The sequence below is a fragment of the Sipha flava genome, unplaced genomic scaffold (genome assembly GCF_003268045.1).
Source record: "Sipha flava isolate LNK unplaced genomic scaffold, YSA_version1 177_pilon_pilon, whole genome shotgun sequence".
Lineage (NCBI taxonomy): Eukaryota > Metazoa > Arthropoda > Insecta > Hemiptera > Aphididae > Sipha > Sipha flava.
Genome location: NW_020272091.1, coordinates 1,235,766 through 1,253,965, shown reverse-complemented (window position 1 = coordinate 1,253,965; position 18,200 = coordinate 1,235,766). Strand labels below are relative to the sequence as shown.

Genomic DNA, 18,200 nt, shown 5'->3' with positions numbered 1-18,200 from the left:
AAATCTTTGAGCAGCTTGCTCTGAAGTGTATTCAGCCATCGGTAAATTCTATCTTAGTTAATAAACAATATGATTTTAGGCTTAGCCGTTCTACTACTACGAATCTGATAGTTTTTCATAATTTTATATTGGAGGCCTTTGAAAACCGAATTCAGGTGGATGTTATTTTCACAGATTTCTCCAAAGCGTTTAATCGTGTAGACCATAAAATACTAATTGAATTTCTACATACAGCTGGATTTGGTGAGCCCATTCTATCTTGGTTCAAATCTTATTTATCTGATAGGGTCCAATATGTCAAAGTCTTGGGATGTAAATCTGAAACAATCTGTGTACCTTCAGGTGTTCTTCAAGGGGGGCACTTATCCCCGTTATTGTTTTTTTTTATTGGTCATCGGTCTAAAATTAGTTATCCTTGATTCTAGGTTCCTTATGTTTGTTGACGATTTGAAAATCTTCAGAGCAATTGAGTCTGTAACTGATTGTGTTATCCTACAGAATGAGCACAATGTTCTTATTTTGTGGTTCAATTCTATGGGACTAAGCTTCAATGTAGGAAAATTTCAATCTATTTTGCCCGGGATAGAAATATTATTAACTACACGTACATGGTGAATGGGTCAAGCATTAATATTGTTACTAGAAAGAAAGACTTGAGTATTCTTTTTTGTCCAAATTTTAATTTTCATTACCATATAGAGGCCGTATGCTGTCGTGCATTAAAGATGTTCGGCTTTAACATATGGCACGTCAAAAGATTTTAAACTCATTAGTTCTCTCAAAGCTCTATATTGCTCTCTGGTTCACCCTCTTCTTGAATATTCTTCTATTCTTTTAGAACCCTTTTACAGTTGCTAAATCTTCTTATATTGAGAGAGTCCAGCGGTGTTTTTGTTTTTCGGCGTCATTTATTTTGCATATTCCACATCCATCGCATGATTATAGACCTGTCATGAACAAACTTGGACTCTTGTCCCTAACTGATAGAAGTGTTGCAGCTAATTTGGTGTTTTTGCATAAACTGATTGACGGACGTGTGGATGCTTTCTTTCTCCTTTCTCTAATACATTTTAAAGTTCCCTCTCACATAACTAGGTCTAATTCTCCCTTTGTTATTCTCTTTCATAGCACCAACTACGGTAGGAATAATTCCATTCATCGTATGATGCACATTTGTAACAAGCACCTATACTTCTTGTAAAAAACTTATTAATAGGACTTCAATATGTTATAATTATTTTTACCTTTGGTTTACTTTTGTTTTATCTTTATTTTTTATATAATTGCCATCGTCTATTAGATTGTTTGGCGTTGCTTACTTTATTGTTATATTTTTCGTATTTATTATTATAAATTGTGTTGTACTTTTGAGCTCCTAGTCCGTTCATATATATATAAATAAATAAATAAATAAATAAATAAATAAATATGCATTTTACCCAAAATATGCAAAAACATGCAAAATACAAACACCACCATTTATCTCATCTTGAGGTGATTCGTGGGCATTACTGACAAAATCAACCATTAGAAGTCGCAAAAAAAACATGCTATTACATACAAATCCTAGCCCTGGTCATGACTTATGTGTGATATTGTATATTAGTGTAAAATACACTTAGTAGTAGCAAATATGTAGGAATTAATTCGGGTAAGATATTTTACCCACAGACCGATCACGGCTCTCTCAACATGCGATGGGTTTATAAAGTTTAATATACATTACGAATACCTTCTATCGGTATTTAAATAAGTTGCATCACTGGAAATTCTATAGTTCTTAATTTTTCAAACACTGTTTTATATAAAGTTATAACTGAAAAAGAATAATACTATAATGTGATAAACGGTATTTTCTAATAAAAAAAAAATTGAATGCAGTTATTATAACTGTGTGCAACAAACACGAAAACGAAACACCAATTTGACGAAATAAATTTATTCAACCTAGTTAAATATTTTATTACTTTATATTATACATAATTTAAATAAATATAAATATTTTAACATAATGTATAAAAATTATATGTAAGTGTAAAATTAATACAGACATATTTAAACTTAAGTATATGATATAGGCAAAATGTTTATTTTTCTCTGTTATCTTATATTCAAACTTGTTTTTGCTCCGATCTAGACTCACGAAACATAATTTAATATTTACCCTCACTACATAGAGGAATTATTATATAGGCTGTAATTTATATGTATTGTATTAAATTAATATATAATCATAAATATATAAAAAAAAAGTCAAATTCAGCATTCCGAAAAATCGAAGCATTTAAAATAGCATTAATGCCAGAGAAGTAAGATATCACGTTCTTATTAATATATATATATATATATATATGTATAGGTACTATATTATGTTATTTCGACAATATCGACGTAACGCTTCAAGAAACATATTAATTTCTTTAATCATATTTTCAACTAACCCATTTCCGGATACCTGCAAATAATTTCATACGAACGTCTCAAGTAATATATCTAGATGTTATTCGTATTTTTGAATCATTTAAATTTTTAAATATTAACATAAATCTCATTTTGTAAAATGTCTTGGAATATTATTAATAAATAATATAAAAGTTGAACAATAATGGGTTTTGAATTTAAAATAATTCATTGTGTGTAACAAATACTAATTACACGTTAGACTGAATTTTTAAAATGAAAACTCAATCTTATTACTTATACTTATGAAACAAATGTAATATTTAGATGCTGTGATAATATAAAACTCGAATGGGAAGAAAACTTGATGTGTAAACACAACTAACGAATTATAAACAGTGAGAACGTCGAGAATAAATTAGAGTAAATTCAAAAAGTTTTTAGAGTTAAATAATAACTATAACTTGAAGGTTAAATTTATAATACCCTATAACTCTCGAGAAGTATAAAATCATTCAGTAAATATTGAGTATCCCGATGCCAATTGGATTAATGTGGATTTATTCTCTTCTAATTTGATCCATATTTGTAAATCTAAAAATATGTTTTGTTGTTTGGTATCGGGATTTGAATATAAAACTAAATACAGTAAGATATACCTACTATAATTTGATATAATCAATATGACAATAATTACAACTAGTAAATAATCATTATTTAATACGTATAAAAGTTATAATCTTGAAACATCATAAAGCATATTATATTATAATATTATAATAATTAATATTAACTACGACCAAATATCAATAAACCAATAATCTATGACACCAATATTTACAACGAATTCATTAAATTTAAAAATTGTTCTATAACACATTAGTGTGTTCTTCTAACCACCTGAATTTATTCAATTGAGATACTATTAAAGAAAATAATATTTATTTTTGGTTGTACTTTGATTACATACCTTTTACACGTGATTGCCTTTATTATGATGTAATAATGACACAATGTATTAACAATCAAAATACATTCACACTTTACAGGTTATCTAGTCAAAATAATATATTTTACCTAATATGGCTAAATATTTTACATAATTTTGTTGTGTGCACAATCGTTATTATTAATACAATTTAACAATTATTAATATTATTATTTATATTATTTATTCAGGTACCAGAATATTCCACATTAATTCAGATTTTTTCTCTTACAATATCAATTTTATCTAAAGTCATAGCTATTGTGTATAATATATTCATATCCATATTAAAAGCTCACAAGCTCAACGGTTAAATCTCAAATGCAAGTGCCCTTTAAGTAATCAAAAATATATTAATTATATGTCCAAAATATTTTATATAATCATGGACTTCCTATAACTCTAAATAAAATACTAAAAATTTGTCTAATCTTGAATTCTTGTGATGCGAGCTTCATATAATTTCATTTATATAATTGAAAAATGAAAAAAATAAATTTAACGTAACAAACATTTTTTAAAAACTAAATATAGATGAAACTTTATTTTCACCAAAAATGGTAATGAAATTTCCGAAAATTACAATTTTTATTTTTTTTTAAAAAATCTCGATTATTATTTGATTATATTATATTATTAGATGATGTACAGAAATATTTATTATCCCCCAATTGACCGATAACTTGATTAAAAAAATATTTTTAAAAACATAATATATTATTCGAATGTTCCATTCAACCACAATAAAAAACATTAATTGAATAAATTATAATATTTATTTAATAATAAACCACAGACATTATATTGTAGACTTCCATAATGAGCACTTGAACTTTATAGACTTCGTAGTTGAAACCCCAATTGGCTTTTCCTTCTTATTCTAAACTTGGATTTTTTTAATAAAAAAAATATGTAGAAATAAAGGTTATTTTACATTTTTATCAAGGAATAAAATCGAATTTAGATGTATCTACTTTCATAGTAATGTAGTTTACGTCATAATTTATTTAGAATTTGATTCTTTCCGTTTAGAAACACATAGGTGCATATAACTACACATATATATGATGTACATTTGACAAAATGCGATAAGCACCTACGCAAAAAATAACTTTATATTATATCTTAGAACTTCAAAATTGTTATATTTAATTAGATACACAAATATATACGAGTGAATAAAATATTATGTACTTGAGATGGAAATTAAATCCGGATTCTCCCAAAACCCAATAAATCCGGGTTTCGAATTTTTATATTTACAGATTTCAATATTAAAATTTTGTATTTAACATTGTAGAATTATTTATTATAATTAAAAAATAAGTTGAATAAAAAAAAATAGGTTTGTGTAGTTAAAAAAATTTATTATAATTCATACAAAAAATAATACTAATTAATTTTTTTTAAAATTTGAATTCAAATTTAGAATGAAATCCAGATTTTAAAATTTAAAATCCTATTTTAGAGTAAAATCTGTATTTCAAAATTCGGAATTCGAATTTAGAGTAAAATCCGGATATTGGATTTTTTAAATTTGGCAAATCCGAATTTTTCCCATCACTAGTACGTACTATATAATAATTATTATAGTTGTGTACTAGTATTTAATTAAATTGTATCACGTATTTCATTATAATGAAGTTGAAAGGTTTGTTTAATTATCCATGTACGTATTCACATTTTCGAATTAAATTATGATATTATATAAACAATATTAATACACATGAATACATTTTACAGGACATAGGCAGGTTTAATGAGTAATATAATTAGTCTACTGAGATACTAAAAGAAGAAATTTAAAACTACTTTCTGAATTGTAATTATTAATAGACTGCGCGAAAAATATAAAATTACATTTAAAAATAATATATGATTTTCTTTCAACAAGAATAAATATACATATTTCATATATAACTCATTCAAAAATAATTTTTAGAAATTTATAATAATGAGCCACTATTAATGATGATAGTATTATATAGTGATACCTAGTATAATATTATACATGTAATTTAACCTATTTGTGTATACAAAATGGAACGTAAATTGTATTTATGTAATTTATTATACTAGAGAAATTAAAAGCTGAACATAAATCACTATTTACTAATCTAAAATACTACTACGCATATATTGGTATTTGGTATACATCTCTAAGACTATACATAGCTAAAGACTTAAAATATAATTTTTTTATTTTTAATTCATATAGATAGATTTTAATACAATATTATAACCATTCATAAGAGCGTGTTTAGATATTTAGGGCAGCTGACGTTGAATTGAGTTCCACAAATATTTTTGGGTTATCGGAGTTGAGTTCGACCAATATTGTTAGGTTATTCGAGTTGAGTCCCTTCAGTCTATTAGCGTTACCCAGGAAATACCACATGGAAGTTGGCTGTATAGTCTCTCAAAAATGTGTGTAATTGCTTACATTGTTTTTAATAATAATTTTTTTTTAAATAATAATAGTTATGTATTATAAGATAATGTTTTTAAAAATACGTTTATTTTATTTAATTTACTATTTATTTGGACGTCCCGAATAAAAAAATGAGTTTAATTTTGAGTGAAAACTTTCACAACTATTAATGATTCGATTTGTTGTTGCTGAAAAATCATTCCAAACTGTGCAACATTATTGTTAATACAATTATTTATTATTAATGAGTAAATCGTTGACGAATATCCGTTTCGTTGCAAAGTTCAAGGTCGCCACCGGTAGGTAAGTATTTGATAACTCAATTCAAACACATAAAAGTAGCACGGACTAAATTCAATATCAACGTTTAGGGCAAACTCGACCAACTGTAACTATTTATTTACTATAACTTTCAGAAGCGTTCTCAGTATTTTTTAGTGGGGGCGGGAGATATGAAAATTTATTAAAAGGTGAGCCGTGGGAGACAAGCCCCCACACCCCTTTTTTATACAAAAATAACATACACCAATTTATATCAGGCTGCTCAGACAATTTACTTTTGTCTACTTCACCTACACTATTCTATATCAGTACTACTTACTTGTAAAAAAAAACTGGCTTTTTTTTGGAAAAAAAAAACACAAGTCAGTCCGTTAGTCGTAATTCGTCAATACACTATACAAATCACTAAAAACAATTGATAAACATAAATATGTTATAATTTATATAATCGATGGTATATTGCTACTAATTTATTGTTTATACTTTACATCAGCATAATATTAGATTACGGATATTAATCTGTAACCGTAGTCAGTAATCTGTTATTTGTATACCAATTACATATTCGCATAGAAAATGATAACTTGTCAAAAAAATACCTGTATTTATTTATTTAATTTTCATTAAAATATTAAATATCACTTATTAGTTTATCATGAAAATCTATCTTACCTAAAAAAAAAAAGGCCATTGAGGGATTCATCCTCCTTATCCCTTCCCGTGCGAACGCCCATGATAACTTCCAAGATATATTGTACCCAAGTCGATTAGTTTAAAAAATTTTCTAAACAGAACCAGATAGGAAAGATATCACTCAGAAGATCAAAAATAAGATGAGAATATATTGTAATATATTAAAGCAGTAATTCCCAACCTTTTTACCACCACGGACCACTTCGACAATATTTTATAGGCCGCGGACCACCTCAATTTTACGTAAACTAGGAAGATCTTTTTTTTTTTGCTCATTAACAAGAATTTATAATTTCTTTATAAGAGGCTTTTAATAATGCTTATAATTGATTTTTTTTTATTAAAGTTAAAAATAATTAAAAATTTAATACAAACTAATATTCTAAAAAAATTTACATTACATTATTATAGTTATTTAAGGTAAATTACAAAAATTATGAAAACAATTTAATGCGATTTTTGTGCTTGCATTTCGTTCACTAACAAAGATATTCTTGGGTTGATACTGCTCAAAGCTACACGCAAGTCTTTAGCGGGGTCCAACAGATTTCTCTGTTTATTTTTAATGTAGAGTAGTCCAGAAAATCCTTGTTCGCACAAATAAGTTGTCGAAAACATGACTAAATATCTTAATGCAATTTCTCGAAGTTTAGGGTACGTAATCGCTTTTTTACACCAAAACTCTTCGATATTCATGCCAGATTCAAATGTATCCTTACAGTTTCGATCGTTTTGTAACTCTATCAAATCTTCCTGGTTATTATCAGGTACCTCATTGATTTTAATGATAAAAGGGTTTCGAATCATACTTCGTATACCATTTGTTTCCAAATCATTATATTCTGGAAAATAACGATTAAACTCATTTTTAAGTTTTTTCAAATGTTGTAAAACGTTTTGCTGTACCTCATTTACGAGGTCAGCATATTTTTCGTTATCAACCAAGCTTTTCAGTGTTTGAAACGCTGAATAATTATTCATCTCAACTTTACTTATCCACAAATCAATTTTACACATAAACGCTCGAAGTTTATCTTCAAATATGGATATATTTGCAGAGCCTTCCAGTTTATTATTTCCAGAACCTTCTAATTGCAAATTAAGTTTAAATGTTCGAAGATATCGACAAGATAAGCCAGGTATATTTTAAACTTATGATCATAAATAAATTTCAATAAATTATCATTTTTTTTCTCAGTTAAAAACATTGCCACCTCCTCCTTTAGTGAAAATAAACGTGCCAACATGTTACCTTTCGAAAGCCATCGGACTTCGGTATGAAAAAGTAAAGTTTCATATTCAGAGTCCAAGTCCGAGCATATTTTTTTAAAAATGCGAGTATTCAGTGCACTAGTTTTGATGATGTTTACCAACTTTATGGCCTGTTTCAAAGTATATTGGAGTTCTTCAGGTAATGTTTTTGATACTAATGCTTGTCGATGAATAATACAATGTGTTGTCAATACTTTACGGTTTTTTTCTTTCACCAACGTTGCTAGGCCTGAGCGTGATCCCAACATAGCTGGAGCACCATCCGTACAAAAACCTGCTAACTTTTCCCACATAATGTCGTGCTTTTCAAAATAATCATTTATTATCTTCAGTATATCACTTCCTTTTGATGTAGTACTCAATTCTTGTAACAATAAAAGCTCTTCTTTTATTAAATTGTTGTTGTCCAAAAATCGAACAAAAACCAGTAACTGACAACATTGTGAAACATCAGTACTTTCATCACACTACAATGCGTAAAAAGGCGAATTTTTTATTTTTACTAGTAATTGTTCTTCGATATCGAAAGACATTTTATCAATACGATCTTTCACAGTATTATTCGATAATGGAATTTCTTGAATTTTCTTTTTAGCTTCTGCACCTAAAATTTCTTCTACGGCAGTTAGTAAACAAGGCTTTAATAAATTTTCACCAATTGTGTGTGATTTCTTTGATTTTGCGATTAATTGTAAAATTTTAAATGACGCAGATAGAACTTTTTCGTTTGCCTCAAATCTTGAACCACTTGTTCCTAGTTTCATTTTTTTTAAATTTTCTGATTTACCAATGAAAAATTCTGGTGGTTGATCACTAAATTTAGGATGGACACTTTTTAAATGCCGTTCTAACTTGGAGGGTTTCAACGCATCATAACTGAGAACGGTGGCACATATTACACTGTGGTCGAATTTCACGGTTAGTTTCGATTACGATAAATCCAAATTTTATGTATCCATCGTCATACTTTCTTTTCGGAGCTATATTTCGACAATCTAACACACGAAAAATTAAAAAGAACACAAACGTCGACTACGGAATACGAGTACGGAGACACTAACAACAAAAACCAACAATATTATATTCAACTTTGAACATAATCTGTTAAATTGTGCCGATATAATCTAATCTTAATGTAAAAATGTAAAAAAAATATTAAATTATCGGTTGAAATAATAACATGGGTTTCACTACGTAATATAAATTTATAAATAAATTTATTTATAAAAATATTTTTACATTTTGTAAGTATGGCTCGCGGACCACCTCACAATGTCTCGCGGACCACCAGTGGTCCGCGGACCATAGGTTGGGAACCTATGTATTAAAGTGTAAAAACATTTGGGAGAATAACATAATAAATAGAAGAAATTGTAAAATTTAAATTAATAAAAAGAAATAAAAGATAACCATAAGAATTAATTTCGTTATAAAATTAAAATTCCGCACTGTTCCAAAACTAAACTAGAGGACTGATATAATTTATCAAAAATTGAATAGGTAATTGCAACATAGCTATGCGTAGTTTTTCTAATTACTATGACAAAATAATATAATTAACAAATCGATCTAATAAAGTATTTTTAAAAAAAGTAGTAGGTAGTAATTTATTAACAATGCCAACTTTTACTTAGTTTTTACTTGTCACATAAAAATAATTAGGCTGCATTAAGTAATAATACATTAAAACTGTATGGGCTCGTAAAATAATAATTCATTCTTCCTTTAATGATGCGCGTTTTACCGTTTTCGATTTCACGTGTACAGTAGCGTGATGATGGATGTTTGTCTGATGCAATCGCGCCATCCCTAAAAATGTATGATTGTGGTGGGTACTCCCGGGTCCCAACCACTTCCCATTTTGTTTGTAGTATATCTAAAAGTAACTACTGCCGAATAGTATTTATAATACTTTTATACTTAATATAATATATACTTAATAATTTTATGACAAAACTGTTGGTCAATATTATACCATTGATTAAATATTTATATTTAATCAATGATTATACAGTGCACAGAAATACAATTTAAAGAGGGCGCGTTATTCTTGTAAGGATGGTCGATGGAGTGGTTTTTATATAATTGCGCCAAAATTTGAGATTCTGTCACGGTATGTTAGTCATCTCCGTAATCCCTCGTTATCCGCGGAAGTTGCGTTCCAGAAAAGTTGTGCGGATAATGAAACCGCATATAATGAAACCATAAATCAATGTAAAGAAGGAGATTAGGTTTTATATTTTTAATTTTAAAAATCACTATAAGATTAATACATATTTTTATCATTTTTTAATTAATTATTTTTAATTTATCAAATCTATTAATTATTTATATGTACACATACTGTACTGGGATAATATGTATTAGGAAAAATGGAAAATTTAAATTAAATTACACTTAATTTATTAGAAGTAACTGTATGTACTGTATGTACATGCACAAATATCAACCGTAAACTAAACAATAATTGACGATTATTAATCGTACATGTATAGTCTGTAAATATCTTAAGCCTCGATTACACTGAGCATTAAAGTTAACGGCCGGACTACTTTAGTCGCTAGTCGCTGACGTTTTTACACTCCAGCGAGTGAAATCGCTCAATGTAATCGCTAGTGTGCCACCGATTAGTGACTGGTCAAAATGTCGGAAGCTGTAGTTTGCGCGGGAGTTATTGTGATTTCTCATTCATTGCGATAGAAGTTGGGAAAGAAAAAGTATAAAAAGAAAAGATTATAGATCAGAAGTTGTAGTTCAAGGTCGGAGAAATATGGTGCATCCAATACATTATTAAAAGAACTAAAACACGAAGATTCTGCAGCCTACCGAAGTATTCTAAGGATGAACGGGGACCAGTTAAATAAATAATAATAAATAATTAATAAATAATACAATTTAAAATATAAACGAAAACGAATGAATTATCTATATCAATGACAACTTCTTGTTACATGTATATCACATGAATGCGTGTACGCGACTAGCGAAAGAGCGAATTTAATCGCTCAATGTAATCGGACAAGTAGCTACACGCTCACACGCGCGCGACTTTAATCGCCGACACACAGCGTGTAAAATCGCTCTATGTAATCGAGACTTTATGTGTGGTATTTATCTATAGTAAGTACAAAAGTACTTGCATAGTTGTATTATCTATAGAACTATAAATCTATTAACGATAAAACATTATTGTATTAATATAATTTTATCGTGGACTCAATCGCGGATAATCGAAACTAGTGATGGGCATAATCGAATGATTTCAATAATTGAAATATTAGTAATCGAGACATTTTTATAATAACGAGATGTCCCGAAATAATCATTCGAAATGTCCCATTGAAATATAATATATAAATATAATTTTATTTATAAACGTTCTTAGAAATTTTTGTTGTTCTGTAGTTGAGTTATTCAAAAAGTATAGCTATATATTTATGTAAAACTTCAAAATTTAAATAACTAAGAATAACCGTATACCCATCAATATTTGTCTAACAACCAGTCCTACGAGTAGCACGAGTCGTAAATACAAAGACTGAAAGTGAACAACTAGTATTTACTTACTCAATTATGAAGATTAAAAAAATAATATTCCTCCCTCACTCCTGTGTTCCATGAAAATCATTCGAAATATTTTTTCATTCGATACACATCTCGAGATCAAGAATTGATTGTTTTTAAAAAAAACGAGATATCACTCGAAATAATCTCTCGGGTATATAATCGAATTATTATTTTGATAATCGAAATATCTTGATTATTTTCATATTCGAGGTATCTCGATTGTAGTATATCTCGATTACGTCCATCACTAATTGAAACCACGGATAAAAAATCACCGGATAATGAGGGATTACTGTACATTGTACAATCGTAAAATTTGCAACTAACTTATAGAGAGTCTTTGTATCTAAAATTCGATTATTGTATTTTTCGATTCTTATTTTCCGATATTGGCGATATTAAGTTCATCGTAATACTGTGTAACATTTGATGCAGCGATTTCAGAATAGAATGTAAACATAATATGGCGTGCCATGGCGGTATGCCATACTCTTCCTGCCCTTTTAAATTCTCAACAGTATGGAACGACGAAGCTATTAGTTTCACAGTAAACATTACGATGATTTTTCTCAATCTAAAAATACTTTTTGGCACGATTGAAATGGCCCAAGAGAAGTTTCACGAGTAACTAATACGGGTACTTATGGTCCATAAATCGGAAATCGAGGACAAAAATATGCAAACTATGTTTACAATGAATTTTTTTCCAATTTATTTTATCTCCATAACCAGTCCTAGTGGTTTATAAATTATTAATATTAATTATTATTTTATTATTTTTTTTTAAAATAGCCAACATTTTAATAGGTGTATAATTTCTAACGCCAGGTCTATTTTTTCTAAAAACTATTGTCGTGATTATTTTTTCTTTTGATTTTGAACATAGCGAAAAATGTGTTGGTTTTACAGTAATAGTTTTTTTTTTTTTTTAAATGTTTTTAGGTTATTTTTTTCTTCATAATATATAAATTATTTAAAAAAAAAAAATTTAGGTAGGTATACTTCAACAAATGATTGTATGTCTTTTGGTGCAATTAGTAATATTAATTTAAATTTTATATTTATTGCTATAAAATTTTTATTTTTGATATTTTTTTACACTAGCAAAAAAATATTTTGCATTGTAAGTATTAATTATACACATTGAAACTACTAGTACTCCCAAAAATTTTAATATATTTAACCGTATATGGGAGAATTACTCTAGACAGTACAGTATTGTTTGGAGATACAAAACAAAAATTTTAGGAGAGCGTGCAGAACCTTTTGTTTGTGCTGGTTTAAGACTTCAAACTTTGACTATATAAAACAGAATTTTAAAATAATATGTATATTATAAATGCATACAAGTATGTTTAATCCCAGCTACTGCCAGTGTATTTACAGATATTTTCTGTATTGTTTTCAAATAGCTAAAGAATAATTCTATCACAATTATTGTGCTATTCATGAACTATCAATTTGTGTATTCAATGCTATAAAAATAGCCCTTAGAGGTGATATGTATCAAACAAGATTAGGGATTAGATAGAATACAAACAAATTAAAACAATGCCTGGTTACAGAATTTAGCCATATACTACATTTTTGAGATTAATAATGAATTGAAATAATTTACTTGTCATAAAATAGAATTTATAAGAATACAATGGTAAATTATTTTATGCAACAGAATCCACGAATAAACTTTATGTATAATTAATGGAGTTATTTTGAAAGAGTTTCAGTTTTTAATAGAAGATATTAACAAAATTTACAATATTTTGAGCCGACTAAAAAAATTTAAAAAACAGCTTTTTTTTTTAATGAAAAACATTATACTTTCACAATTTTTTTCAATTGTTTAGTAAAGAAATAAAACTTTAAATATCAAAATTATTCATAAATAAAACAACACAGGCAACGCTAAAGAATGCAGTGTGTGGTTTAATAGATTACTCACATATTGTTACATACTAAAACTGATTTGATTCTTTTGAAGGGTAAAAAAATAATGTTTTGCATAATCAAATAAATTTAAAATTTTTCATTCAGCTTATACTAATTTATAATATATAAATATCACAAATAAAAATAAAGACTAGAGAATAAAATAAAATTTTTACCATTATATTAACTTTTGATACAATTTAAACTATTTAATAGTAATTAAAGATTATTTATTTTAAAATGTAAATAATTTTATAAACTATATAAATAGTCAATATTGGCATACAACTTTTTTAATTTAAGTCTTAAAATCGTAATATAAGTATTTAGTCTAAAGAAGGTTAACTAATTAAAATTCAAGGTTTTGATGATTATTTTGATGTTCGTTTACCATATGGCTTATGATGATACTTGATGAGCCATATGTGATCTATGACTTCACCATCCTAAAAAAAAATATATATATATATATATATATATTAGTTAGATTATGTATTCAAATAATCATAGTAAAAATCACCAATTATGTATTTTTATAATTTATAGAAAAATAATTTCTTTTTTTAAAAAAAATTTTAACAAACTTACCAAATCATCAGACACTTGTTCAATATACAAGTGAGAGCTGTTATAGATCTTCATACGACCATAACCATAATCACTATTTCTAATTGCTGACCACTCTGGGGGATTGGGAATAAAATTGTCAGTTCTTTCTTTACAGCCCTAAATATAATAAACATTATTTTAATAAAAACAAACATAAAATAACAATTTACAACTGACAGCTGAACCAGATGTGATATGAACAGGAGCTCCAGGATTTGTATATGGTTCTAAATAAGATCCATTATAAACAGTGTGGTCATATACAGGCCACATTCTTTCATATGTATGTTCATGTCCCCAAAGGCACAAGTCAACTCCATTATCATAAAATAAATTTTCTAATCCAAACCTGTAAAATGTATAAAATATAAAATATTTTTTTGATGTAATGATAATAAGTGATTAGCATACCAATGTAATACAGGAAGACCAACCCTAGTAATCGTTTCATGATACGTACAATCATCTTTATCATCATCAGAACAATACATAGGTCTATGCCCGTACACAATAATCCAAGGTCTCTGTTTTCGGTTTTCAGGTTTATTTGCTTCCTAAGAAAAAATTAATTAATTTATAATTATATTGTTTTATATCATTTTTAAACTTTGTAATGATGACAATCCAAGCAGAAAATTTTACTTTTAAGTCGTTTACAAGCCATTCATATTGTATTACAACTGGTTTGATTCCATAGTAAAGAAAGTAGTAAAACTCTGTAGAAATACTAATGAAATGTGCAGGTCCTAAATTAAAACTATACATCATGTTTTCATAGTCACCTGGCATACTAAAACGAGCTTTATAATTACTGAAATTACTACAAAATAATAAAATAATACTTATTAGTATTTTTAAAAAATAAAACATCATTATTTTGTTTCTAACTAACTATTTTTGTTCATGATTTCCAGGACAAGTCATATAAGGTACATATGAAGCGATAGGTTCCAATTGACGCATAAATTCATCACCAACTCTAGCATTATCCTGAAATTAAATTCAATGCTATTAAAATGTATAAATAAAAATATTTTTATAACATTTTTAACAAAATAATGAATTAAAGAACAATAACTCAAGTAATTTATAAACATGAATTGTTGTCATTTTTGTTCAAAATGTTTTCAAGTTAGAATTTAACCAATATTTACAATACTTACACTATCCATGTCATATGCAAAATCACCAATATGAAGTATCATATCATAAAGTCCCCTTTCTGTTTCTTCTTGTAATCTAGGGAGGGATTGGGCATTTACATTGCCCATATCACCAAAAAAGGCTAGGCTAGGTGACCAATTTTTATCACTAGGAACAGTATTAAACCAAAATTGAGGAGACCAGCCTTTATTACTTCCACAGTAATAAACTAAATGGAAACAAAACAAAATTAGAATTAATTGAAAATATTTTACTTACAATAATAATTACCATATTTGCTGGAAGGCTGCAATCCACTAAGACTAACGCGATGGATGTATTGAGAACGCTGAAGTTCACCACCATCTACAAACAATGTGGAAGTACCAGATGCCTTGATAATTGGCCCATTAATACCATACTTAACAATTGATTCATCAGTCTTATTCCATGTAGACCATGTAACAACTATTTCAGTTTCAGATTCTAGTAAATAATAAAAAACAACGTCGCATTTAAAAGTTTATTAAACAAGTCACTTTTTTTTTAACTAAAAATAAAAAAAAAACAAATTTATTTTACCAATAAAATGATTTGAAATATCAACAGTCGCTAATCAGTTTTAATTAATTTTTTTTTTTTCATTCTCATTTGGTTTGATACAATTATTATAACAAACAATTTGAAAAAGATATTTTATACTTTTATTTAGATGTATGTAAAGCTTTGAAAAAAATGGTTTTAAAACCATTTTGAGTTTATTTATCATTTTGGGTATAAACAACAGTAAATGATAAATTTGGAATTTAACAAACGAACATTTATTTAATATAAAAAAATACTTTATTTATATTACACATTTTATATGTTAGTTCATTTTAATTAAAAATTTTACATTAAGAGGAAGTCAGCTTGATATACAATGCTTAAGAGTTAGCGTTTTACTCTAATTCTTAAGGAAGGATATTACCCTCAAAGAAAAATTTAAACTCCCGCCTGAAAAAATATATTTGTTTATTAAATATTTATATATATTATATACCACATACTCCTTCAAAGATTACAATACCCCCAGAATAGAAGGTCTGAAATAAACAACGGATAGAAGCACGCATAATATTCACAAGATAGACAATGTTATTATTTTACAGAAGATTAAGCTATATCAATTGTTTCGCGTAAAATCTTATTGACTATTTACCCATACATTTGAACTAAAAATAAATCACTAATTAAATCTACGGTTTACCTAAATACATATATAAAGAATACAAGAACTTCTCTATAATAGAGCTTGATTTATAATTATCACAATATTATTATTTAATATACCTATGTATAAATATATTGAAATTCCAGTAAATAGGTTGCATATTTTATATACATTATAAATTTATTCATAAAGACCATACAAATTAGTTATTACTTGTGATAATTTTATATTATGACTTATTACTAAGGTAGTATTTAAATAGTATTATTTTAAAACTAGTTTCATGTAAAAATGAGCAAGAGTTATTTAATTAAATTATGTTATTCTTATTACAAATATAATATATTTTTATTAATATATTACTAAGATTATGAACTTCAATTTCATTTATTTTATTAAAAGAAAAACTAACAGGAATATTCCTAAACAATAAGTAGAATAGAAAATATAGTTGGAGGTGTAATATGAGGCATGTAATCTGACATTTTCTTAATAAATAAAGTAGATTATTAGTTCTCAACCTTTTTGCTGGGAGTGTCCTTTTTTTGATCAAAATTTATATATGATGCCCTTCTTTGGAGACCACAAGGAACATGATAAAAATGAACACTAGGTAGGTAGTTCTCTTTAATAACCAATTTCAAAATATATTGAAAATATTATAAACAAATAACAAAAAGAAAAAGACAGATATTACAAGACAGATAAACTGCTTTAAAAGTAAAAATGAATTTGAAAAACTAAAAATTAATGAAAATTTAATGGTTTACTATTTTTGAAAAGTTGGCAATGTCTCGTTTAATTATTGACAACTGGTTCTACATTAGGGCGGTTCGATATTTGGTTTTATTAGCTGTATAGGCCTATATAGGAGAAAACTCAGCCTTACATAAATAAGTGATAGCAAATGGTAGGAGTATTATTTTTGACTCAAATCTTCAAATTATTTTTCAAACTCAGCCAAAAATTGTTTGATTTTTGTACGAGTTGTTGTTTACCTGAAATGAGCTTGTGGTACCCATAGGGCACTACGGTGTATAGGTTGAGGACCACTGAAGTAGATAATACAACATTGTCTACGATGATTATATATTTTTTTATATTATTTCAGCATTAGTCCCAGGATGTATAATTTTATTTTCGTACAAAACACGTTTAAAACTTTCAACTTACCACCTAGTGACAAGTGGATTTGTTCTGGTTGATATCTAGCTAGTGGATCAGCATCACAAATCCCAAAAGTTAATGTTAGAGTAATTGCCAGCCATTGAACAGTATCCATTTTAATATTTTAACAAACACTATTTCATTTTCACACGAAAAAATAACTATATTTCAATATCAGGTTACAATTACAACAGACAAATCTATTCTGTTAAGATTCATCGACAAGGAACATTTTATTTATTTTTTTTTTTTGTTTCCATCAAATCAAGTAAACAGTTGACACTTAACTACGTTGTGCAATCAAACAACTTATCAGCGATGTACGTTACAATGATCACATTTATTTAATTGCGCATTTAGAGCTGCAAAATTTACTTGTTTTTATTATTCACAACCTGATATCTACATTAATTATGTATTGATGACATTAATCTTAAAAATAATAAAAATAATAATAATATAATAATAATAATAATAATAATAATAATAATAATAATAATAATAAT

General features: G+C 27.1%; 2 protein-coding genes across 2 annotated transcripts; both read right to left on the bottom strand.

Moving 5' to 3' along the window:
- Positions 1–7,241: 7,241 nt before the first annotated feature.
- On the bottom strand, positions 7,242–8,830 carry LOC112680512 (protein ZBED8-like). The gene is made up of 3 exons (XM_025550611.1): positions 8,570–8,830; positions 8,047–8,497; positions 7,242–7,882 (listed from the first exon to the last, which is right to left on the bottom strand). Exons 1-3 carry the CDS (start codon positions 8,828–8,830, stop codon positions 7,242–7,244), a joined length of 1,353 nt encoding a protein of 450 aa, XP_025406396.1.
- Positions 8,831–13,864: 5,034 nt separating this feature from the next.
- On the bottom strand, positions 13,865–18,152 carry LOC112680518 (acid phosphatase type 7; the record flags this gene model as incomplete). Its single annotated transcript, XM_025550621.1, is given in 9 exon segments — positions 13,865–14,008; positions 14,151–14,288; positions 14,349–14,520; positions 14,583–14,725; positions 14,814–14,991; positions 15,064–15,161; positions 15,335–15,543; positions 15,606–15,800; positions 17,701–18,152. Coding segments are annotated over 9 exon segments (1,317 nt in total). The 3' UTR covers positions 13,865–13,933.
- Between the last annotated feature and the right edge of the window lie 48 nt (positions 18,153–18,200).